Genomic DNA, 26,706 nt, shown 5'->3' on the forward strand with positions numbered 1-26,706 from the left:
ATCTGTCAGTGTTACTCAGACAGAAATGTTTTCCTTTCTCCATCTCTGACTCTCTCCCAGAAGTCAAATCCTCTCTGAACTGCCTCCACTAAATTCACCGTTTTTAAAGTACAAGGTTTGGATAGACATGTGACCCTGGTCCAGAACAACATGTAGAGTGAGCACAGAAATCTCAGATAAGACCGTTGATCGACAGGCTGGCTGTGTTCAGCCACGAAGCAGCGACAGAAGCTCTTACACCGGCAAAGCTGGAGAATAAAATAAGCTGTTTCTAATCTTCTGCTTCTACAAAAAAGCTGCAACACTGAAGACAGACCAAAACAAAACACACAAAACAAAACGTTCGACAGGTTTTCTCAGGTGAGGATTCTAGAAAGTGATTAAAAGAGTGAAATAAAACAAGAGAGGTTATAAAAGAAGCAAAACAGGAAATGAAATAAACCTACAGGATTCCTGTTCGGGGCTGGGAGGGCGTGCAGAGGAGAGGGCGGGTGGAGAGGAAGAGGATGGTGGTGGTGATGATGATGGTTGAGATGAAGGTGAATCCTGTGACACACTTCCTGGGTTGATCCAGAAAGCACCTCCTTTTTCATCATCTTTTCACAGCCATAAACAGCAGTGTTAATTAATACTTTTAAATATAATTAATGTCAATTTGTGTCTGTTGAATTCATAATTTCATTGATTATATTTGAATTTTATTGCTGTTTTTTTTAAAATAGCTGCATGTCTGTGAAAACTGATTTTAAAACATTTTGTTAACATTTAAGGCGGTCAACATAAAGAGTAAAAATGAGTACAACAAATTAAAACTAAGGAGAAAGCAAAGTGAAAATGTAAGATTCATGTTTATGTGTATGTAATTTAACAATGAGCAGTGAAAAAAGACCTACGTTGATGACTTCAGAGAACATTTTAGTTTCAATAAAACCTTTTTTCTCAGCCAAAAAAAAGCAAACTGCCACCCAGAAAACAAAAAAAAATCTTTATTTTTTGGCATTTTAAACACAAAAGTCACTCCAAAAATGAAAACAAAAGATTTTTCCAGCATAAACATGAATTATTTCTCATACTTCTGTACTAAAAAGTGAAAAAAAAAAACAGAAACAGAAACAAAACAGTATGTTTAGTTTGTGTGTGTTACCTTTCTTGGTGGCGCCGCCCTGCAGGTCAATCTGTGAACTGTCCTGACTGCTGTCACTGGGTCTCCTCTCCTTCTGAAGCAGCTTGTCAACCCGCTGGATGATGCACTCCAAAGACTTATCCACATTCAGCCAAACCTTCTCCTGCAAGGACAGACACAAGTTAACTTACCCCTGTTTTCAGAGCCATGTGAAGGTTAATAGAGAAATTACAGCAGGGAGAAGAATTGAGCTGGAGGGCAGAGGAGATGCACATGAGATGAGATGAATCACATCAGTATGCAAATCAGGGAGCACGCCGCAACTTTGCTTAACAAAGATTTATGTAATGTGAAGGAATGTGTAGCTCTGGTTTCATTGCATAACTACGAACTCTCGTTAAAGCTGCCTGGAGACAAAGACGCAAAACACAGAGTAATTGCACTATTTCTATCACATTTACAGTCATGTCAACAGCAAGAATAAAGCAAAATACTATATAAATGTAGAATTAAATCAGTTTTTTAACCTATTCATGAATATTTTATGAAACACAACAAAAATATGAATCTCATTATTGTGCACTGTGCCTAAAAAATTGTTGTAGCAGTGACACAGATAGTACGCCATCCTATATTCTGCTTTTGACCTTAATTTAAGCTTTAGGCAGGAGTATATTATCAGGGGAGGGCAATATAAAAGAAATTATTAACTTCTCTGGATTCTTAAGATGCACTTCTTTATAAAAAAAGTAGACGAAATCTGTAACTGATATAAAACCATTCTAGTTGGTTTTGGTGATTCCTAACTAGCTAACTTACCCACTCCTCTTCATGCCAGTCTACATGTAGCGAGGACCGGCTGTTACGACCGCTCCACTTGGCCAGAAGCGTGTCCTGGTCGTTGCGTAGGACTACTTGTTCTGAGTCGGCGGAGGGTGAGGCTTTAGAGGCGATGTACTCGGGCCGCGCTGCGTTCAGCGCCTGAATGGCCGAAGCCAGCAGTTTACAGTCACAAACTGTCACCAACTGACGAGTCTGAGGTGGAGAGGAAATGGTTAATGTTTTATGTATTTGAGAAGAAACCAACATTTCCAAACACACTGCAAATCCTTTTAAATGGATTATGGTGTTAAGTAAAATACCTTATCAGCCAGAATAGCAAGTGTCCTCTCCAGTCCGCTGGCAGATCGGTCCTTGGCGGCTCGGGAAAGCCTCTCGGCGTAGTAGCTGACCTGAGTCTTCAGCGTGTTGATGTGGGCGATGATCTCTTTGGCTCTGACGATGTCCTGGGGTATGTAGACGATGGACTGCGAGCTGGAGAGGGCGCTGCTGCAGAAAGCAAACATACGTGGCTTTAGCAGCATGTCAGTATCCAACTGTATGCTGATGACACTCTCTTATATCCTCAAAATTTTAACAGTTGACTGTTGGTGCCTCCATCTAAGGTGTAATCCAATATTACTTTCAATTGAGGGAAAGAATTGTTACTTGGCTTTTTAAGTCAGTTTTGTTAATAACCTTTTAATTGCATGCACATGCCTGCTCTTAACAACAGTCCTATTGAGTGGCTACAGGTAAACACATGGACAACATGAAACTGACTTGATAAACAGGACTCGGGGTGATACCGTTCACTTTAGAAATTCAGATAGATCTTTATGATAAATTTAAGGAATTCTTGTCAATGCTTCATTGTCAGCTTTACATGTTTTCCAAGCGTAGATTTGTGTTTTTACTAGAACTGCAACAATTAGGTTATTAATCGATTAAAAAGAAAATGAATCGTCAATTACTCTGGAAAACGTTTTAAGCTAAATTGCCAAACATATGCTGGTTACAGCTTCTTAAATGCGAGGATTTGATGCTTTTCTTTGTCATTTATGACAGTAAATGATGAGCCTTTGAGTTTTGGACTAGACTCCGACCAACATATCAGTTGACTGTATTATACAGCAGCAATGACTGAATTTACAAACTGAACGGTAATTCAACAAACTTGGTGTTCTGTGTTACAAAATATCTGGGTGTCACACATAAGTGAGCTTTGTTGTTTTAGATACTTTCAAACACAACACTGTTAATACCAAATGCATCATGTGTCATTATTTGTTGCCTGTTTGTAATATAACATTCATTAATAACCCTGTACTACTCACCAGTTCATCCACAATGCTAGAATTTCATTTAACTTTTGTGACAACAGTGAAAGTATGTTTTTGTGGTGGTACAAGGCAGTGAGAGGCAAACAGTGTACGAACAAATGAAAACAAGCAAAGCAGTGCAACAACTCACCATCCCTCCTCATATTCGCTGATCAAAAAAGTAACAAAAACAAAATTAAGAGGGAAGCCATAGAACTGAATGGCAGAAACAATGCATTCTTCATTTTCTCGTAATGTAAAACTGACTTCAGGGCAGTCAAATCAAAATAGATACAAAATAATCTCATATGGATTAAATCTGTTTAAATACTTGAAATGATATAAGTAAAAATAATGATTAAAGCAACAAGACGGGGGCAGATATCACTGCGATTGAAGGGAAAACGCATGCACATGTAATTTTGTTTTTCTTTTATTTTCCTGATAGATGGTCACTGTGATTGAAGGGAAAAAAAACATGCAAATGTAATTTCGTTTTCCTTTTCAATGGTCGGTAAGTATGTTGATCAACTTACTGTTTCTTTGCCTCCTCAAACTTCTGGATGAGTTTCCTCAAACCGCTGTTTTTAAAGCCTTGGCAGTGAGCCGCAGGCGCTCCGATTGTTATCACGTCGTACGTGTGTTCTGAGGAGGCGGAGAACCAGAGGTGTTTAAAATGAATCATTTAGAAATCACCAGAGCTGAAAGGTGTTTTTCTGGTGGTTCTCATGTCTCACCGAAGCCCAACTCATCCTGCACCCTCATCCTTTGGACGTGTAGGTTGGTTGGCATGAACTCAAGCTTCCTTTCAGCCTTCAGGTTACTGGCTTTGAACGAAGGACCTGACGTACAGTGGGTAGAAATCGAGAGAATATTTCTACGTGACAAAAAGAACAAGGATCTTTTTTTTGTAGCTTGAAACCTCTGTGGACACTCACCTCTGTAGTCGTTGAGGTCTGTCAGTGTTTCCTGGTATGCGAGTATTATGGTCTGGTACTGAGAGACAATCTGTCGCCGCAGGTTTTCCCAGCAGGGCGATAACTCTCCCAGCTCCTCCAGCTCACACACCCTGGTGACAGACAAATGGTTGCAAGGGGAAAATGGGGATTAGGCACTGAAGAGGGGAATAAATGTGCACATAAAGCTTATACACTATTATTGAACTCTACTGCATGTGTTGATTAATAAAGTTGTGGCGCATGCAAATGCAGCTGGATGGACTGTTTACGTTATCGATGCTTGGTGCTCAAACACAGTCAAAGTTGATGGATAGTGTTTACCTTATGTCGAGCTATAAATGTGAAGATTCCAACCATAATATCATCACTATCTTTTTGCTGCAGTTTACATACACCCAGACGCAAATTTATAAAGGACTACATGTTTATGTGTCTATAAATAACATGTTTGTGCAACTCTGTGTTGTTAGAAAAGTACGTATCTGTTTGTACCTGGACGCGTCCTCCTCCAGCAGCAGTTTGACAAACTGTCGGGGAATGTTTAACGACAGGACGCTCTCGGCCATTTGCTCCAGCACCCGTAGGTGATTCCCATCTGTCGTGGGGAAGCGGTACATCCTGGACATCGTGCCTCCGAACACTTAAACCACAGAAAATTCAGTTAGCCTCAATTCGATTATTTAAATCAGACTCAAAGGACAGAAAGCTTCGCCTATGGTGCGCATGTTAGTAATGTTATTGTACCCCTTTGTAACGTTTCACATTTGTGTTATTTTTGGATCAGCGATTCATCCCTGAGGTAAACACATCTCCCCGACTTACTGAGTGACAATCAATACATTTCTACAACATCATAATAAGATTCAGAGTCTGATTTATTGGTAAACATGGAGCCAGGCGGGCGAGACAGGTGGAGGACGGGCAGGAAGGAACAAACAAGGGGAAGTGCATCAGACGTTTCTCAACTGGTATGAGTTTTCATAAAGAGCAAAGAAGAGAAAGCTTTTGGATGTTTACTCTGCAGATTTTGTTTCCCAAGACGGCTGAACCTGAGCGCACACTTTAAATTGATGTTAAAGTTTATTTTAGGTTGTATGCTTCAGGCTAATGTTCAGGGTTGAGGGCAAATTCAAGGGGTGGGTGGATCACTTTCGTTCTGTGTGGATTATAAGTACATCTACGGAAGCCCAGAGAGGCGACCTCACCACACGTTGAGCTGTCATACCTGAGCGCAGCAGGGTGTCTTTGCATAGCGAGGAGTACTTGATTCGGACTCCCATCGACTCGGCGAGGCTCTCGTCAACAGGCAGCATTGTCTACGACACACACACATAAACACACACACATTAAAACCACCTCCACCTGCCTGTCCACTCTTTTCGGCCTACACTCACCTCCACCACACTCTAACCTCACTGACACTACTCCTACACAAGGATAAAGCTATTTCACTGCGCTGTGAGGCTGTGTGACATGTTTGCTGTCACACAGAGCAGGTTTGGTGAGTTCTGTTTATTTATACAGCACTATACATAGATACAGACAAACAGGAAGCCACATGTTAGTTAAGAGATCAACTGCAGGAAGTCTAAAAATATCAGAAAATAATAAAAACATAAAACCTTATCCTGTTTGCGATGTCAGCGAGCCAGCGGTCATAAACTAATCCTAACCTCTGCTAATAAATACCCAAACAAAATAGAAAATATCTCTACACCAGATCTTCCCCACACAGGAAATTAAATCTCAAATCAAACGCTCCCGGGGTGCCTCTTACCCGCCCGTTGATGCTGTCTGGCAGGCGGCTGACCGACATCCTCTGATCCTGTCTCTCCTCCATCTGCCAGGCAGCGATGGTCACGTTGCCCACCCGCTGGTTCTCTGCTGATCTGTCCATTCAAACAAGTTTATTCTGCATTAATCTATTAATTATGATTTGGAAAATTCCCCTCCACATTTTGTATACAGTCACCAGTGACAAAACTCTCATTTTACATCCTGTTATTCTTGCAAATCAAACAGTTTCTCATCACAGGAAAGATATTTAAATAAAAGGATGTTGAACATTTCCTTCCTGTCTTTCTTCATATGTATGCTTGGCTTTACGTTCTCTGACATCTTAATGGAGTTATGGGGATTAATGGGGATCATGAATGTAGATCAACATCATATAGACCGGTGTTTCAGTGTCAAGAGGTTTATTACCGACAAAGAACAGAAAGATCTGCCAAAAGAAACATCCTCATCCCATTAAAGAGAACAGTCTGTTATTAAAGAGCTAAAAGACATGTGTTACCTCAGCTCCAGGTCTAATCTGTGGCTCCTCTCCTGCAACAACTCCTTCACAGGAAAGAGTGCCGAGCCCAACATGTACATCTACACAAAGACAATATAAACGATATGTTATTGTTTTTAATCCCTTCTTAACCGGTATGTCACAAGTGAACAGAAGTCGCTGCCGGGGATATCGTACCGTGCCCTGCGAGCGGTCCTTGACGTCGTAGACGGCCAGTTTGACCTGCGTCTGCTGGTTGATGTTGGAGTCCTGGAAGAAGGCGATGCTGCTGAGGAAGATGGGGTTACTGGTGCCCTGTGGACGGAGGCAGTGAATCAGCATTACTTCAATGACAGGACAAGTTTATTCAAAGTTAAGATAATCACATGAAACCTTCAGCTGTCATCAAAATGTGTTTTGAGTATTAATACGTTAAATATCTTCTCTTTGTTCTCTCTGTGAAATGTTAAACTGTTTTCGATGACTCATTCTGCGCCTGTATGCACAAAAAATGTTTCCAATTAAAAGAGATTTTTAGCGACCAGCTGACCTCAAACTGGACCTCGTCAGGTTATAGATCAGTTTGTTCATTTCTCCCTCGAGACTCCAGCAAGTACGCCACATTATGGGCCGACTGCTATTATTCTGTGACTTTAAGACAGAAAAGTGATTAGTAGTCTAAAGCGTCTGACCTCTATGACTTCAGTCTGGGCGTGTTTGGTCCAGAAGGCCTGCGGTGGTGTCGTGCAGCTCACTGCTACAAAGCTGTTGGGTTTTCTGTCCAAAGCAGGAGTCAGCAGGTCCGTGCAGGCTGGAGGACAAACACACAAGTCATCATGACGTGAGGCAGAGAGGCGCCTGAAACCCATCCAATCATCTGATATCTGAACCCACGTGACGCTTTACTTCATCAACAAACTGATCCAACATGATTCCTTTAAGATGAACTAATGGTTGATACATGAATTATTAATGAGGCCAAGTTGGTATGGATGGATTGTTTTGAATGTCAGTGTTACTCACCCACACTGAACTCGAGCACAGGCTCATCTGGGTCCTGACTGTTTCCTGGAAACAACCAAATCACATCAGATATCAACACACCAGCACAAATATGTTTACTGTACGTTACTTTACATCTCATGCTATCTCATACTTTTACTTCTGAGCACAGATTCATACTGATGATGAGGCAGTTTAACTGTAATCAGCGCTGATCCTCTGTGATACGGTGACAGATGATGAGACGCCCTCAGGCCTCGTTATGATCTGCTTCAGGGCAGGACTGTGGTTAAAGAGGCTGTTGGCTCCCACACGAGTTTAACACGCTGCCAGCAGAGTGTGCACTTTGGTTTTAATGGTGCTGCAAGTGGATAACATTAACATCATGCTGTGTTTGTACCAGGCATCTCTCCTGAATTTAAATGAAATTAGGCTTTAATTTTATGTATTTATGAATGTATTTGCCTACTTACTTCACAAGATCTCTAAACACACAGGCCAGTAAGCACTTCTTGGATGTAGGCCTGCAACTTATGATTGTTTTTATTATCAGTTACGCTGCAGAGTAACTGCATGATTAATCGTTCAGCCGATAAAATGTCAAGAAATTGTAAAATATGCTCATCATTTCGAATTCAGTTGCTTGTTTTGTCCAATACTCTTCATTTACTGTCACAAATGAGGGAGAAAAGCAGCAAATCCTCACATTTAAGAAGCTGGAACCAGCAAATGTTTGGACATTTTTGCTTTAAAAATGACTGAAATCATTAATTGATTATTTTAAAAAAAGAGTTTGCGATTAATTTTGCAGTGAAAAACATCTAATATAATATAATTTTCACATATAATTGGAACACTTTGAGCAAAACATACGAATAGATACGAAAAGACAGACAGAAATCTTGAGCAGAGCTGAAATGATTAGTTGATTAATAAACTAGCCGATCCAGGAAATTAATCTGCAACTATTTTGATATTCGATTAAGTCACAAAATACCCAAAGATCTTCTGTTTCAGCTTCTTTTCTGTGAGGATTCGCTGTTTTTGGACTTTTGGTGGGATTCATCCTACTTTTACTTCAGTATCGACTTCTCCTCACCTGCGAGAGCCAATCCGATCATCTCGTTGGACAGCTCGAAGGTGTTGGCCCGGTACACCGACCACGGCCTCTGTATCCGGGAGCTGCGCTCTCTGCCCCCCGCCATGCCTGTCCGGGACGAGCGGGCGACGGCAGGAGGCCTGAACACACACCCTCACACACACGCAGTCACGCACTCCCATGTGATGTGCGCCTCTTCCTGCGTCGATCCACGGCTGCTCCGGTAACGCAAATCACCTCTCTAAATGGGGACAGAAGAAGAGACGGGAGACATCATTTATTAATTGATCAACATTCGCTTAATCTCCTCTGTGTTCTGAAGTTTAGCAGGTGAAGCTAAACGAGCTTGTGTGCTTGATGATGCTGATGAACGCCTACTTCTGCAGCAGCGGCAGGAGGAAAGCGTGAAGAACAGAAATAGGGAACAAGGTACAGAAAGTGAGACTGGGTACAAAACTGGCACAAAACGGGAGGAGATAATCAATCATATTCTGAATCTGTGCTTCTTTTCAACTTTGAATCTCTGTTTGAGCCCATTGCAGAGCTGCACAATCAACCGAAATGATATCGAAATTGGAGTCCGGCCAAGTGCAATATCCAAAATCACAGAAGCTAATTATATTGATGAGGACAAAACAGCATTATAACAAAGCACTGTAGCGAAGCAGAGATGCTCCGGCCTACAAGTCTTCTTCTCCAGATGAAGTACAGACTCATTTTTTCAGTGAAAATGACAAATGCTTTGCAAAAACTTGTCATGAATCACTTGTAATATCTGTCAGCATAATTGCAGTCTAACCCGACTACTTTTGTTGCTAATAGAGATCAATAAAGAAAAGGGAGAGCAGAGCAGAAGATAAAAAATGCAGAGAAAGATAATATTCCCCTCTTGTTCCACCTTCTAACATCACATTTTCCATTCGTAAGAAAATAAATAAAATCTGTTAAAAGCTCATTTTAGACTTACAACAACAAAATCTGACAGTTTCTTTGTTTATTTCTAAAGTTCATTCCTGCTGCAGCCGTGTGGACGAATAAATAAATATCCAGCAACTGTAAGATTCAATCAGGCTTCAACTGAACTTTTAACATCGTAACATTTATACTCATATACAAGATGGGTGGCTACCGGGGCAGAAGGGCACACGTACTGTAGATCTGTAGATACATGTATTAGGGCCCGAGCAGGGAACCTGCAAGGACCCTATTGTTTTTGTAGTGATCATTTTTTGTCCCAAATGATCGCATTTTTCACTGCCTGCATTTTTTATTTTCATAGGTAAATATTAGCATGTTAGCTCAATAGCTTCCAGGTCATGTGACCAATTGACTCAAAATCAGTGTGGGATCATGCAACTACACTGGCTGCATGAGATACGCCTCTTTTTTTACATTTTACATCTCTAAATATTTTTTATTAATTTTTATTAATTTTTATATGTAAATATTAGCATGTTAGCTCAACAGCTTCCAGGTCATGTGACCAATTGACTCAAAATCATGTTGGGATCATGTAACTACACTGGCCGCATGAGTCATGGGTCACCAGATTTGGCCCGTAGCTCGTTACGCATGAGTACGTTAATTCGATACTACAACTGCCCTCATGTGCAGCACGATAGCTCAGTAGCGCCCCCTAACGCCCCCTTATGGCTTTTCCCATTATTTTTTTTTCATTTCTTGGCCTCGTACTTTATTCACTAGTCCTACAGATTTAACGCCACAGACTTCACACTCACTAAATATCATCTTTAGACCTTGATGATGACACCTTGTCAAAAGCTTTTGCCTCTGATATACATATGTATCATGACCAGACACACAAAATACCCCTCGGCACCGAAACCCTCAGCCCAACAGGAAGTCGGCCACTTTGGTTCACAGCGGCCATTTTGTCAAACTTGAAGCCCCGCCTCCTACATGCACATTTTTCGGCACGCATAAGTATCGTGACCAAACGCACAAAAAAGCCTCTTGGACCCATAACCTCAGTCCAACGGGAAGTTTGCCATTTTGGTTTAAAGTTGAGATGTTGCCGCCATTTCCACCCATTTCCATGGCTCGTACTTTAATTAACTTGCCCTACAGATTTAACGCCACAGACTTCACAGTCACTAAGACTCATCCTCATACCTTGATGATGAAGAGTTGTAAAAAGCTTTCGCCTACGTTATTCCTGGTGGGCATGACAGTCTGAACTTTCAATGCTTGGCCACTGTAAGAGCCATGTCAATGTGTGGTGTGTGTTGGACACAAACTGTCCACTAGGTGGCTACGTTGTGTTGTGGGTCAGCCTGATATCAATCAATCAGACGTCATTTATATCGCACATTTAATACAAATACAATGTAGCACAAAGAGCTTCACACAATAAAAGCAAGCACAACAAAACAGAAGTGAAACCAAAAGACACACACACACACACTTTCTCTCACACATAACACATACATGCATTTCTGACAGAAGTTTACTGAGGCGCTATCTTTCGCTCAGCTATGTGCTGTGACGACAAACATCCAATTTACATGACATTCACAGGCTGTTTTCTCCAAATCATACATTACAACATGACATCAAGCGTAGCGTTAGTTCTGGCAGGCCACGACGTCAAGCTTAAATCAGCATCAACAGCGTAGCTGTCAACACGGAGCAGATCAGCTGATGGCTCAGCTGACTCCCCGTGCCCGCTTCCTATTGGGAAATTGCATTCAGAGCGCGCTATTTAAACTGCTCTAGCCCGACCTCACTTGCTGCCTCCTCTGCTGGCTTTTTGCAACCCACCGCCACCCCAGCGCCTCCTGTCATCCGTTATGAATCTTACCATTGTATCTTGTTGGTTGCTCTGCTCTGTCTGGGTTTTTCTTTGCTGCTGCGCTCCCTGCTTATGCCGTTCATGATGGCTCGTGAAGGGCAGGAAGGGGTGCTCTTCCTGCCTCAGGCTTTCCACGCAAGCGCGTGGAAGAGCAGGGGGTCCCAGAACAGAACCATACCGCCAAATGAAACTTGTGCAAGTAAATAAAGATTATTTTGACAAAGTGGTCCTGACTGAAATATAATTGATGGGTGAGCTCTATGGCCACATAGTGGACAAACTTGCCCTCTGCGTCTGCCCTCCGACGGCGCCACGGCCCGATGTACGTGGGGGAGCGAGGGCCCGTTCATCGCTGCTTGCAGCTTTAATTTATGTATGTATTTATAGAGTGGAGGAGATGGACGCACGTGTCCGTTAGCGTGCGACCGAGCATCATCTGTATCTCTGAGTGCTCTCGACATCAGCACGTGTGTTTTCAGTCTCGTTTTAGACACATATGCACATATATCAGCGTCTTCAGCAGTTTGTGTCAGCCCACTTAAAAACTTTGCATTTTATAGATGTTGATGTTGCTAAGAGACTGTAGGTCCTCCACATTTTGATATATCTTCCTCCTCATTTTCTTCACCTTTTCTTTTCCCTTCTTCATCCTCCCTCCTAGTTTCACCACCCATCGCTCTGCTCCCCAAATCTATCACAGCTTTTTGCTCTATTTCCTCCTAATTTTTTCTCTTTTGGGATTTGTATCCCTGAAGGCTTCAGCCTGCGGATGAGTGACTGTCCCGCTCTCTGCCGTCTCTCCTGTCCCATTTCGTTAAAGAGCAATTAGCCTATTTGCGGCAAAAGCAGCGAACGCAAGGGACGGTAGCTCGCTCATATGGTCTAGTTTGATGGAGACATCTGGAAAAAACTGACGTAAATTCAGTGTTTTTCTCTAAAGACAGTTTGCTCTTAGATTTTTCTACCTCTGCCAACTAAAACGAGGTTTTTCCTGAAGGTGAAACACTTTTCTAAACGATACATCTTGAGAGTGATCTGGTTTTAATTGTGGTTCTGGGTTAATAGTTGGCGGCCTACTTCCTGATATGTGGTCCACCGCGGTGCCTGATGTGGCCCACTTTGGTCAGCTCAGATTCATGTGCCCTACATCTGTCAATGCAAACATCTGGAGCACTACCTTAAGTCCAAATCCACCTGATCTACATGAGAACATTTCGTGTGGAGGACCTGAACATCTACTTTGGTACCGCTTGTTCCTGCAGCTCAACATTCGCCGTTTTCATGGAGGTCTTTTATGAATTTCAAGCATTTCTGGGGCTTTTCTTACCTTTGAAGAGTGAAAAATACAGAACTGAAAGGAAACAAGGGGATAGTGACGGTGTCTGAAACCTCTGGAGTCCAGCAGGACCCCTAAGAGTTGTTTTTAGACATTTAAAGTTTTACTGCAGGAGTTTTCCCAAGGAACTTTTTGATTCTTTGAGAAGCTGTTCGAGGAAGAAGGAAGAAGTTCGGCCCAACTTCAGCCCTTGTATGTTTATAGCTACTCTCTTCAATCTCTGTTTAATCAGGTAAAAAGGCTGGAAGATGGTCGACGGTTGATTTGCGAGCTGTGCAAAACATCTGTCTGGCTCAGTGCATATAAAGAGCCTTTAAAAAGCATGTGTATCAGGATGAACATGGTAGTAGTAATCATAAGCCTGCAGCAGTCAGTGTGGCTCCAGCGCCGTCTCACTGCAGATTTATGGATCACATGACAACACACACAGTCCAGATCAAAGAGGACAGCTCTCCGTCCTGGTGGCTAAGTTCCTCCTAAAATACAATGACTCCTTGTGCCAACACGTGAGTCAGCAGAGGAGACGGTCTTATAAGTAAATGTCAGGTTCAAACCCAGAGTCAGTGTCCTTTTAAAGCACCCATGTTGAGTCTACAACGTGGCAGCGTCAGCTCCTGAGGTCAGGGTGGATTTCTGGTGTAAACGGTTAACACCGCATGACGCTCAAGCTCGAGTAAAATAGACGATAAAGCAGGGTACGCTTTAGGGCGAGGCTACCTTGTGATCGACTCCCCAGCTCCACCCTCTTGTCCAAATATGGTCACTTCTGGGTCCAACAAACCAACATGACGACGTCCAAAATCTCCAAACAGTAGTCGACAAACCAGTGTGTGACGTCACAATGAGTTTATACCTGGAATGAAACCTTTGCTGTCCTGACCTCTCAAGTATTAACACCAAAATTAAAAACCAGTCCATCTTATCTCTGTGAAGCCATCCAGCAGTGTATGTTCTGGTTTTGTTCTGGTACCTTTTCAAATCACCACATAAACAACATGAAAGTACTTGATGCATCTCTGGTCTTTGTTCCCAAACCTAGAAAGAAATTTCCACCCTCTCGGCCAACTGGAGTCACATTTTCCACTCCTAACGCCAAAAAACACCAAGACGTCAAGACGAGCACTTTCTACACATCATCAGTTTCCAACACCCATGTGTTTCCTCACATACAACTTCCTGTCTTAAGTTATTGGTCTTTTAACCTTTTCCGCACACACTGAACACGTTCTTTAGATTAATAACGGTCAACAGCGTATTTGTTCATTATGTATTTATCTATAAACCTTTATATTTTTCCTGCTAATCCACAGAAATCACAATTAAACCCTTACTTTTTCTCCCATCCGGACGCCTCATATTCAGTGCAAATCCCTTTATGTGTGACCTGCAGCAACAGACGACAGATTTAACACCTCGAATCAATTAACTAATTTGGCACTTGTGGGAATTTATCATCTTGCCAAAACAGTCCTAGCGAAGCCAAGAAAAAAAATAAATCAGGAGCAGCAAACTCGTCTCTGAAGCAGCAGCAGCACAGAAACTTCACTGAGGGGGAAAAGCTGCCGTATAAGGCAGCTCCAAATTTAGCCTGGTGTGTCAGTGTATGTGTGTGTGTAGGTTTGTGAGTCACATGAACTGGGGCACACACACACTCTGTATAGACCACGGTAAATCCGGGCCGCAGCTCCTGACACATAAAACCCCGATCCAGGATTCATAAAGTGGATTTAGGCTTATTAGGGGCCAAAAGATCCATTAACAAAAAGCATCTAGGGAGAGACTTTCAGTCCAAAATGCCACAACAACAATCACCCTGGAGTTTAATATATAAAGGAGTCAAACAAACACGGACTTTCTTTCTACACATTTTGCAAACCCTCTTATCTTCCAGTCAGCCGTGGTTTCTTGTAGTCACGACTTCGTCTCGTGACGTCACCTGTTGGTTTGTAGACAAACATTTTGGAGCCTCGAGTTTTTGGCAGTACAGCCGTCGCTATCCTGCTTTTGTGCTTCAAGTTTGGCATTACAGCTGTCGCCATCTTTGCCAAAAGTGACATATTTGTCTGAGATGGTGGAGCTTGGATCTGAGAACATTTCACGGTAGCCTCGCCCTAAAGCAGACCATAATCTACAAACTGAGCATCATGCTGTGTTGAAGAAGACTTGAAACTACAGATTGAGACCATAAACTCATCAAGAAACTGTTCACTGAGGTCAGAAATCAAGTAAGAAGTCGGGTCATTTTCTCATAGACTTCTATACAATCGAATGTATTTCTGAAACCAGTGGTGTCGCCCCCTGCTGGCCACTAGAAAGAGTTTTAGCTACCTTAACTTGAGGTTACAGGCCTGAAAATGCTCTCCTCACGAGATCCAGTGGTAAGTTTTTAGTCACTTGATCTATCTCAACTTTAAAGCCAAAGTGGACAACGAGTGCTAAAAGAAATGTTATGAAAAATGAAAATTTGCTGCGATCGCATGACAGCTGTGCAGACAAATCTGTTGAGGAAGGTCCAGAACAGTTATTGAATGGAAAATACTTTTGTCAAGGTCAGGAATAAACTTTTAATCTCGACTAATGTGAGCCGTTTGGGAATGTGTTTAGGTTGGAGGACGTGTTGGAAAGGCTTCTTTTAATATATCAGTCGAGAGATTTTCAAACAAGATGTATTTTGGCTGCATGTTGTGAAATTAGATATTTAAACAGAAGCTTTAACGAGCCATTAATAGCTCATGTATAGAAGAGAAAAGGAAGTTACGACCTGTTTTAAGGTTTTATAACCATGAACGTTCACCCTACAGATGACGCTCGTCTGCTCTGCTTGTGTATACGTTGTGTGTAAATGTATGCGAGTGTGATTGAAGCTCGTCTCTAGATTTCAAGACAGCTCGGGACAAAGAGAGACAGACTGCGTGAGAGTGAGAGTCCAGTTGACCATACATGGTGAAACCTCATTTTACAGCTTCCTCTTTGCCAAGAGGCCTTTCACACTCTGAAGACATCACACCACACCACACGTTTCTTCTTGTTCTGAATGTTTGTGTATGGTAGTGTGTCGGGTCACATCTCGTCTCAGACGAGGACGGCTCGTTCTTCTAAATTTGGTTCACCCTGGAGGCTTTTCACACCATATCCAACAGCAGAAGGACGACTCAAAATAAAATAAACACAACATCCTATAACTTTATTTATCAACCGAGGACGCAGCAGATGGTGTTTGACTATAGACTTCCTTCTACATTTGTTTTTCAACCACATAGCACTGAGGTTCACAGGTTCTCAGTGTAAACAAAACCAACTGAGACAGGAGAAATTCATAACTATAAGGTGTTACGAATGTCTCGTCCATTTCATGTCCAATGATGGTCCCAGTCACATCAAGAAAAGACCCAAAATTCAGCTATAATCACGTATGAACAGCGAAAACTAAGCAAATCCTCACAAAGGTTTGAGATTTGTTGCTTGAAAAATGACTTAAGAAAGTAATCGGCAACTATTTTGACAGTCGATTAATTAAGCAAAATATTCACTATGATGTGCCGATTTTCCACTCGCACTTTTGGTCGGTCCATCACCAGTTTTACAGCGCCGGTGATGGACCTGCGCCTCGATACTCAACACGTCTGTGCAGGAAAGTGTCCTTAACGACAGAGTTTAAAAGACTGCAACTCCCTTCCTGTTGGTTAGAAGAAGCCTCTTGGATGAGAGGTGAAACGTCTTGAAGAAACTGAAACACGTCCAATACAGCACTGCGAGTTTCAAACTTTAATTTATGTTACACCGTGAATTTTAACCATTTCAGAACACATCAAATATCTCTTGGCGAATCCTCATCTAAGGCGAGACTGCAGAGAAGCTGAGAAGCTAGAGTGAAACTTTGCAAAGTATTTCTCTCGTCCTCTTCACTTTTCTTCACTATCTATAAAATATCTGTTCCTGAATCACCATCAAAAGCAGGCAGAGATCTATCTGAGGAGACTTTTCTTGTGATCAATATAACAGGCTTTCATCTCTCTTAACCTCAGGAGACGGCTGGCGTTCTTTCGTTAATGTTTAATAAAGATCCACGACCTCTGCGTAGGGCAGACTAGTTCAAAGCCAACAACGCCCAACTTATTTCTGTTCCAGCTTTCCAACTTCTCTACACCTCATTGGCTATAAAAAGTATGATATCGGCCTTTAAAGAGTTAAGACGGTCTGTGAAGGAGCAAGTTTCCATTACACACCCAAGTCATAATAAATCTACAGTGAGTCTGACTGAGATCCAGCAGTGCTACAAAGCTGGTTTGGGATTTAGAGCGATGCTTAAAGAGATTACCGATGAAATTCAGTAATTAAAATCCTTTTGGATTGTTCATAGCTGTAATTTACTACAGCTCAGGATTATTCAATTATTTGGTTTATGTAAAATCACATCTCATTTGTGTCAGAAGATATTATATATTTTCTAATTAATTCTGATGCTTTGGTGGGTGAGACGACAGCAGAAAGAGGCTAAAACACTGGAGAAGTTTCTTAAAAAACGAAAGTTGAACAAGACTTTTGTTGGAGCACGACTCAGAACAAACTCTCTGGATTTCTGACCTTTCTGAAACTTCTTACCGCCCACTGTTTTGCCTGCAGGACGCTACACGATGTAGGACTTTTTAACAACTGCTGGACTATGAAAAGTCACATAAATATCAACCAGACAGGTAATAAAGGATTAATAGATTTAATGAAGTTAAAAGTTGACTAGACTACTTGTTACAAAGCCGTCGTCTCATACCAACAAATCAGTGCCTCTGCTGTGCTCAGGCTGACATGTACAACGTGAGGCGACTGCACAGCAGCTGTCCAACGTCTCCGTCCTTTATCTCGGGTTTTACTGACAGTTTAGACCTTCAACGAACAAGGCTGTCAAAATGTTCTTATCAGTGTCGCCTAACTCGTTTCCGATGTGGAGACATTATCTATCAAATCAATCAATATCTGATTACAGTTGTTAAATCTTATCAGAGTCTCTCTGTGAAGACGCCAAGCTTCAGTTATGAGCAGTACCAGTTCAGAAACAAATTAACAGTCATCGTTAGTCTCATAATAATCCATACTTTGATAAAAAATACTTTGAAGTTAGATCTACACCTCCACTGATTAGTTTATGTTTATTACGTAGGTTTTCATGATGGATTTCTCAACATTTATGAGCATTTTTACTCTTTTCTCATGAACCACTGCACCTGAACCGCATCTTGCACATGTACAGCATAAAAAACCTTAAACTTTTCGATTATTTAAATAATAATTTAAAGGTATTTTGCAGCCTCGGTGGAGTGCTTCACAGGGGCTTTCTAGTTCAACTAGTTTTCTAACCCTATCAATCATTGAAGGCAGAAATAAGGATCTGTAACGAGGAACAAACCAGAAGTTGAACTCAAACTCAAAATAATCTATGCGGCTGTAATAATATGAAACTCTGAGGGTGTTAGGGGTGTTAGCTTCGTGTGGTCTCTCATTATTTTACTCACAGTCTATTGAATTGATGAAGGAGAGGAGGAAGTGAGCCGTTCCAGGTTCAGCGAGGAGGATTTTCCAGACAAGCCAGCAGAAGTTCAGGAACTGAAGAGACATGAAACGGTAGATTTTACAGATGAAACGACAGCTTGAATGTCTGCAAACTGTACAGAAAATGTCAAGATTTCTTTTCATTAGGAGCTTGTTTTTATTTGTTTCTTCATCATTTCATCTCCGTGAGACTGAATTGACATGAGGTGTGATTGTTTTGTCAGTTATATCAACATCAGGCCCGGTCAGGATTAGCTGAGAGGCCGTTATCGCTCACTCTTCAAGAAATAAAAAATAAAAACGACAGAGCAGCACTGTCAAAAGCAGATTTGCCCCCATGTAGCTCGATTGAGCCAATAATAGAGGATTTCCCTGTTCGCTCTGTGTGTGTGTGTGTGTGTGTGTGTGTGTGTGTGTGTGTGTGTGTGGACCCCTGTGGGATCGGCATTAGAATAAAGCATGAATAATTTCTTTAGAGGGACGGAGCAGCTGTAGCCCTTTTCACATGAAAATGAGCATCGCCCACGCCCTCGCACACACGCACACACACACACACACACACACACACACACACACACACACACACACACACACTTTCTCCCCCTCACTCTCGGCCATGTCACTCTCAGCAACATCACCAGCTTGTTGTTTCATTCTGATGAGAATTAAACTGAAAATGACTCATAACTCTAAGAAATATCTAACATCAGCTTCCTCCTCGGCCTTTCAGTGACCTTGTATAAATCAGACTGAATATTCATGACTCAAACATTATTACTATTTCCATTCCAGCTTGAAGTCCGTCAAATAAAACCAGCGAGGATATTAATCCAGCTTCCTGACGTTTGCTGTAAACTGAGCGACTTCCTGGACTCTCCCTTTCTGGAAAACAGCTCTAAATATACTGAAGAGCTGAGCAATAAATCAATACAGTATCAATACTGTGGCTGTATTCAGTTATTATAATATCAATATATATCTTACTATCATTTTCAGGTCTTTAAAGATCTGATACATGTAAGTCATACACATGTGATGACCTTATTGTAGCTAATTTTAGCTCAATGCCATGAAAAAGGAACCAATCCCACATGTTTGGTCTTCATTTTTCACATCATCAATGATTTTTGAAGTGTTTTCTAAAGTACAAATATAATGTGGTCCCCGTATTATATTATTACATACTGATTTTGAGGCATTTGTTTTAAAATATCACAATATTTGAGTTTTCCTGCTCCAATCTTGCTACTTTATCTATTAATTCACTTTTAAATGAGTTGAAAGTCCAGAAATTACATTTCATATCAGAAGTAAATTAGATATATAAATAGAAGTTACACATTTCAAGTACAGTATATGTCATTTTATATCATGATATCAATATGCTCAATACGCAATAGCCATGAAATGTTATCGCCTCTCTGTTTAGCAGTTGTCCTTGTTAGTGGCGGGGTCCGCCAGTGCCAGGCTGGATTCAAATTGCCTTCATGCACATGAGGGACTTACAATGTAGCGCGAAATCCAGCACATGTTAACTCAATATTAACAACTTCACTTCGTACTTGGTGCGTGAAGTCCTTCCTAAATTCTTAGTAACGACTATCTAGTTTCAAAAACTAGTGATTTAGTTAATCTGGTCGCAGGATCTTTTGTTTGGAAACATTTGTGGAGCTGTCCAATCAAAAACAATCAACGGTGTAAACAGGAAGTCACTGTAGTGTCAAAAGTTGTATTAAACTTAACCACAAATCATATGTCAATATACATTTAACGTTGTTTTGTTAATATATGCACACATGTAGAAATATGTGTTCCAGAGTTAGTAGCATTCGTACAGTTCAGAATGAATGGGAAACCTAGCCTAGCCTAGCTAACGTTATTAGCATGTGTAGTAAATTGAGGTATTTTGTGCAGTTTGAACAAATGTATTAAAATCTTTCTTTCTTTCTTAACTCACTTACTCTTCAATCTCAATGTGGGTCAAGTATTAGCAAGCTAGCTAACGGACAGCTAACAGTTACACCTGGTCGTTGGTGGTTTGTGTGATGCAATCTGTTTGGATGTGGTCATGAGTAAAACTTTACAGTTGCGTTACAACTTACTGACAGCGTTTGCAACCAGCTGCAAATCAAGCAAGACTGCAGCTTTAATCAAACCGAGCTGAAACAGAAATGCAGACGTAGCGTAATGTTCCAGTTCAGGCCGGACAAACTGTACAATCTGTTAACAAAGTTAAAAGAAAGTAAACTTTTCAACTGTTGTCAGCGAAGGTACAAAAGGAGAGCACAAACCTCAGTGTGAAACTTCTTCTTGCTCAAGTAAGCATCACTTCCTTCTGTTGTTTCAGGAAGTGTCACCAGAGTTTTTGTGTAACCTTGAGTCTGATTTTGTGTGTGTGTTGCACGAACACCTGGCTGCACGCATATGACCACAATCATGGCAAAGGAAAGGACACTTTTAAATAACAATAACCTTTGTCTACTTTGAGCTACATATTTTTGAAGTCTCTCACCCACCACCCCCTTTAAGAGCTTGTAAATGAGCCAGAACCCAAACCTTACCCTCACTTGATTTAAGTCTTAACTTTCAAACTGTCCTTGAAAGAAGTCTTAAACTCTGAGATGAGACCAACAAACACACAAACCACTGAGTTCCCCTTCGAAACTCAGCAGCCACCTGACACAGGTCAAAATCACTTTCACTCTTGGTTGATTTAAATAATAAAACAGAGATAACTTCACCGATTTGCAGTAAAAAACATATTGTTTAGAAGATTTTTTAAGTCAAATTAGGCATTACTTTGATACTAGATGCACAACTTTCTATTTTATGTATTGATAATGTTGACAAAGAACTTAAAATAGGTGAAACTGCAAAGAAACATATGTGGGATTTCCTGTCACTACAAATTTAAATGTCTAAAGTATAGCAACAGCGCAGGGTGTCATGATGTACGGATAGTCACAGCTTAACCACATCTTATGAGGCCGTCTAAGTCAGTGTGGGGTTAACAAAAATGGGCGTCTTTTGTGGTCAAACATGAAGGAGGAGGAAAAAAAACCAAGAGTCTGAAGCGTTTAAGGCGAAAGCAGAAGTGAGATGGCCGGCACAAGCTACGAGTGTCTCTTAGACTGGCGGCTCTGAGGTAAAACTGCAAGCACAGTTACCACAACACGAAGGAAGTAATCAATGAAGACTTGCTGACATGAGACAGAAGGTTTAAGCTGAAGGTTCACCGAGACCGACTTATGAAAACACAGATCACCCAGACTGTGATCTTGAATGTTCACACTCTTCTCACTACCAATTTTCTACAGAGACTCGATGAGCATGTTCAGGGTGCCAGGTCAATCGCAAGGATCGCCAATATTTTCCCTACTGATGCAATAAAGGGAAACTTGTAAATCAGTCTGCCAAACAGAGCACAGACGATGAGCAATAGTGGTTAATCATGCTGGATCAGCACTGACAGAACACGACCTAATCCTGATCTACTTTCAGAGGATGTCTGCCACAAAAGTTAGGATATTCTGTTGAGTATCCCAATGAATATTTATCTTTGACCTTCAGTCATTTTGTCTAGTCTCATCCTGTCAGGGCTGGAGAAATGTCTGGCTGCACCAAGTCTCATTCTGTGATAGGGGGGAATAAAAAACGCTCTGGGTTGTTTGCATGTCTTTAAATCACAATCCTGTTTAGCAGCGATGATGCCCCTCCAAAAATAGTGCCAGGGGAGACTTGTTTTGCATGTGGACAGACGAGTCCTGGCATTTAAATGTATAAATCCCGGCAAAAGAAAAAGGTAACAGCTGTTAGCTTATTCATGTTTGTGCTATTAGCAACCAGGTCTACATCTGGTAGGTCAGACTAGTCTAGTGATGATTCTCAACAAGAATTATACTTTCCACATTGTCTACATATACTACAACAATGTACGGTGCACATCTGCCTATGTGTGCAACTACCACCCATATGTGGTGTCTGCTGTCCACAATTGTCCGTATATGCATCCAGTATAAACTGAGACCACTACTCATCAGCCATGCTAGCAGCTTTATGTGTCTATAGCACTCGGGTACCTCTGTGCATTGAGCTAAATGCTAACTCTAAATGTTTAGCATGCAATCATGACTGAAATACCAACAAACTAAACTTAAATGCTGATGTTTAGCAGGTATAATGCTTACCACCTTCGCCATCTTGGTTTAGCGCGTTAGCATGCTAACATTTTCTAATCAGCATTACTAATAAAGTACAGCTGAAATTGATGGGAATGTCATTAGATGAAAAGTCAGGGGATCGTTAACATTGTTACAACTCATCAAAGGTCTGTGCAACATTTCATGGTGCCACCCCTAATACAAACAACACTTCCAGTATTTTAAGTTGTTACCTGAGTCAAACCAGTTTCTGCAACGACTGGGATGTGAAAAGCTTAAACCCCCTGACAGAAGGATTCTGCCTTTGTCAAAGATCATTTTGAAGCTACATGAGGTGGCGATTCTTTAGAAAACTACCAAACAGATCCATGTGATCATGACCTCAACTGGTCCGAGAAGATATGGGCATCTGCCAATGAATCATCAGAGTTAGGTGGCAAAAACCAAAACCAAAACAAAATGTGACTCCTAGCAGTGAGTCACCTCGATGGAGTCACAAAGGCTCATTAGAAAGTACCAGGACCGTATCTTAAAATAAGCATTTTGCTGCAGGAATCTAAACATTTCAGTACTTGAAAAACGTCAGAAAACACTCAATCTAGAAAAAGGGTGTCTGTCCCATTCTGGACTGTAGATATATTTACAAAAATGAACCATTTAAGAATCAAACGAGCTGTCTAACAAGTCTCTCTCATGTCTCTGTTCCCAGTTTGCATGAGAGGCCAGTGATTGAGTCTCCGGCCATCTGTGCCACAAAGCTGCCGTTTGCCAGGACGGACATTTGTCTGCCTCGTTAGTCAGTGGCATCATGTTTAACATCACAGGGCTGCGGGGCGTCCTCGCTTCAAAAAGACAAGCTGACAACCCAAAACAGTATGTCACAAGCACACACAAATGCCCATTTATTTATATAAAAGATGCTCTGATGTTTTTGCTCCACTTGCTGCTGTTTCTCAACAGTTATCTCTTTTAAAATATCTGGTTTAACTTTACTCGTGTCTGGACGAGGCGTGTACACCCACATCTACCTTGGCACACTGACCAGTCGGTGTGACACAGCTCTTTTGTGCACTTGCAGCCCAGCTGAATTTTCTCAGGCACTGGTTTACATTTGAATTTCACACTGTAAACATTCATCTGGATCACATTCAAGAGTTCGAATATAAATTATGGAGCAAGTACCATATATTTCATTACTGTGGATATCTTTTTAGTCACCATCCGTTAACTAAATTTATTGGGTCAAACATTTTTCTAAATTCTCACAGATCCACTCGTGTCGACATCCGTCCAATACAAAACTAGTCATTAATATCAAACGAGAATCTAAGAGGAGATATAAAAAGAGAAGGAATAAAAAGGCAAACGTGTACACATCAATGTCCAATTCTGACGGACGTTGTTGAGCTTTTTGTGTCGTACGCTTTAGCTGATAGAGAGCAGAGAAGTGAAGGCCACAACTCCAAACTAGTAAGCCGAGAAAATAATGGTCAGAAGGTTAGGATCAATAACTGTGTCAAGCACATTTAAGAAGGTATTAACAACCCCCTCCCAATTTTCCTTCTAGAGCTGAAATGGTCAGTCTATCGATCCTTTAAGTCATTTTAAAAGTGATAAAAATGTCAAATATTCACAAGTTCAAGCATTTAATTGTCAACATTTTCTGCTTTACGATTAGATAATTAATCAATTAGTCGATCGACTTCAGTGCCAGACCTTCTGGAGGAATAAACACCTGGAGTCACATCAGTTTCTGCTCTGATCTGGAGCCGTATAACAATGAGAGAGGAGCTCAGAGATTACTTTTTTAACTTTTGGGATTAAAAAGTGGATTTATCTTCACTCCTGTTTATCAACCTGACTGCATCAGCGATCGATTGAGAGAACCGAAGTCTCTGGTGAGTGCTGAGTTGAGTCAAAGGTTGACCTGAATCCAAACAAACATCCTTGCTGCGTGCCGTTGCTCGTTAGCTTGCAGCTACTTTACAGTAAAGTAATCTGGCTGTTGGAGGCAAATTAATACTGCATGAGTAACCCGAGTAGCTCTAGTGGATAGTGGGTCAGACCAAGCAAGCAATTTGAAAACATCCCTGGTAAACATGACAGCAAACAATCAGGATTATTTCACTATTTCTGTTCCATTAATTGACAGATTAACACACAGACGAACCGAACAGAGATGTTTTAGAAAGTGAAAACCACAACACACCTGTCTGAACACCTGTGACAGTAAAACTATCCTTCATCCTCTCAGTCCAGCATCGTTTTGTTATTATTTGCAGCCGAAGTGCAGCAAGGAACTCCTTGACTGGCTAAAAGATAACCTATTAGCATACAGCATGATTGTGCATTTTCTCCCAAATGCCTAAACGCAGCTCAGATGTCACTCTAAGCACATAAAGCCGGACCAGATCTGGCTGATGATGGTTTAGAAAGCGGCTGAACAGACGGCAGCCTGAGTTTCCACACATACCCGAGGACGTCCGCTCCGCTCTGCCTGCTGCCGACGGATGTAAACAAACTCACGCTGCAGCCGCCGTCACGAGGCAAAGAGACTGCAGCTGCCGCCAGCGCTCGCCCTCTCCTCTTCCTCCTGCCTCCCATCCCTCCCTCTCTCTCTCTCTCTTCCTCACCCTTTACTCTCTCTCCCTCTCTCTCTCGCTCGCTCGCTCGCTGCTTCCCAATCATTCGAGGCCAATTAACTCTTTCTCTGCCTGGACTGCAGCAAAAACACAAACGTCTCTTCCACCAGGACTGCATCAATCCCAAGTGGAAGAGATGCTGCTGCTGTTACTTAACCTACCCTCATGGGGTTTGACAAAATAATAGAGACACCTGTCATGAAAATACTACCACAACAATACAGCCTGTGAAATAACCATTAAGTTGACTCTTCTTCCAAAAATGAACATTATAACCCCTCTAAGGCTTGGATTTATTGTATTACACTGCATTAGCTAGGTGTTCCTAATAAACTGCTCATTCCAGCGTCTCCAGTGTGAGGATCTGCTGTATTTCTCAGGTAAATATATTGAATTTTGGACCGTTGATGGGACATAATAATGAAAACATAACTTAAGGCCTGGGAGATTATTCAGGGTGTTTTTAAATTGTTTCTGCTATTGTTTTCTGCCAATATAACATCTGAGTTAATTTGACGAATATCAAATGTTTCTACAAAGTCCTTTTATAAGTTTCACAAAATATGTCAAAGTTTTCAAAGCAGACATACCAGAAAAACACTTAAACTGGTGAAACACTGATGCACATCAGGAACATCTAATCAATGAGTCGGTAAACATGATGACCAATCTGTCTTGACATTTGATGCTTGCTTTCAGCTAATCATTACTTTCATTATTGATTTATCTGCTGATTACTTTCACGATTAGTTGTGTAGTCTATAAAATGTCGAAAAATTGCTTCTTTTGTCCAACTTACTGTCCAAAACCCAAAGACGCTTCATTTACTGGCATAAATGACAAAGAAAAGCAGGAAATCCTCACATTTAAGAAGCTGGAACTAATGCATCGTTAATATCATTTGCTTGAAAAATGAATGAAAAGATTAAGTGGCGATTGATATTGTCAATACTACACAAATATTGAGGTTGGACAGCAAATCCTTCCAACAGCCAGTATTTATTCAAACAATCTACTGCTATAAAGACAAAATTGAACTACACCTATGAGGATAATCCTGATATTCATATCTTCTGAATTAATTCAGACTGCTTTACATCAAGAGGAACAACATAACATTTGGTTTGGCTGTCTCTAGGACTGGACAATACCTTAATATCGGATGACTATTGGTACTCTCACAAAATATTAAGTTAACACAATGAGATTTTTGATCAATAACCATCAGCAACAGTCCGGTAAGTTCAGAAAATGACATCACTTTCCTGTAATGCAGCCTTTACACCAGGAAAAGACAACACTTAAATCCCAAATCAAAGACCATATCAAGATAACAACATAATATTGGTACATTGCCTTGCCCCAGCTGTATCAACAATATTTTGATCTTTATAAATAACAACTTTAAATCTGCACTGAAACAACACAAATCATGTATTTTTTACAGTAGTAAAATGCTTCATAGGACGGTTATTTCTTGCAGTGGACTGACTCGTACACAGACAATCACGTTGTTTGCCATGCTCCATGTGGTGGTGGTCCTATCTTTGGCGTGCACACACACACACACACACACACACACACACACACACACAGAGGTTTCACTCGTCCTT

General features: G+C 41.2%; 1 protein-coding gene across 15 annotated transcripts in view; it reads right to left on the reverse strand.

Moving 5' to 3' along the window:
* Positions 1–26,706, reverse strand: part of LOC311253024 (inositol polyphosphate-4-phosphatase type I A-like) — a 45,664-nt gene that overhangs the window by 15,059 nt on the left and 3,899 nt on the right. For 4 of the 15 annotated variants that reach the window (XM_084346731.1, XM_084346730.1, XM_084346717.1 and 1 more), the window contains 17 exons: positions 18,255–18,345; positions 8,600–8,840; positions 7,522–7,566; positions 7,191–7,309; positions 6,697–6,813; positions 6,520–6,599; positions 6,001–6,112; positions 5,449–5,539; positions 4,716–4,863; positions 4,203–4,333; positions 4,002–4,106; positions 3,801–3,909; positions 3,416–3,433; positions 2,266–2,452; positions 1,943–2,158; positions 1,145–1,286; positions 447–596 (listed from right to left, as the gene is read on the reverse strand). In XM_084346731.1, coding sequence (XP_084202857.1) covers positions 447–596; positions 1,145–1,286; positions 1,943–2,158; positions 2,266–2,452; positions 3,416–3,433; positions 3,801–3,909; positions 4,002–4,106; positions 4,203–4,333; positions 4,716–4,863; positions 5,449–5,539; positions 6,001–6,112; positions 6,520–6,599; positions 6,697–6,813; positions 7,191–7,309; positions 7,522–7,566; positions 8,600–8,705 — 1,876 coding nt within the window. In that variant the 5' untranslated portion in view covers positions 8,706–8,840; positions 18,255–18,345. Of the gene's footprint in view, positions 1–446; positions 597–1,144; positions 1,287–1,942; positions 2,159–2,265; positions 2,453–3,415; positions 3,434–3,800; positions 3,910–4,001; positions 4,107–4,202; positions 4,334–4,715; positions 4,864–5,448; positions 5,540–6,000; positions 6,113–6,519; positions 6,600–6,696; positions 6,814–7,190; positions 7,310–7,521; positions 7,567–8,599; positions 8,841–18,254; positions 18,346–24,660; positions 24,866–24,924; positions 25,043–26,706 lie in introns of those variants that run through there. The other 11 variants (XM_084346722.1, XM_084346720.1, XM_084346719.1 and 8 more) reach the window with 7 other exon arrangements.

This window comes from Pagrus pagrus (genome assembly GCF_965226575.1).
Source record: "Pagrus pagrus genome assembly, chromosome: 24".
NCBI classification, from domain to species: domain Eukaryota; kingdom Metazoa; phylum Chordata; class Actinopteri; order Spariformes; family Sparidae; genus Pagrus; species Pagrus pagrus.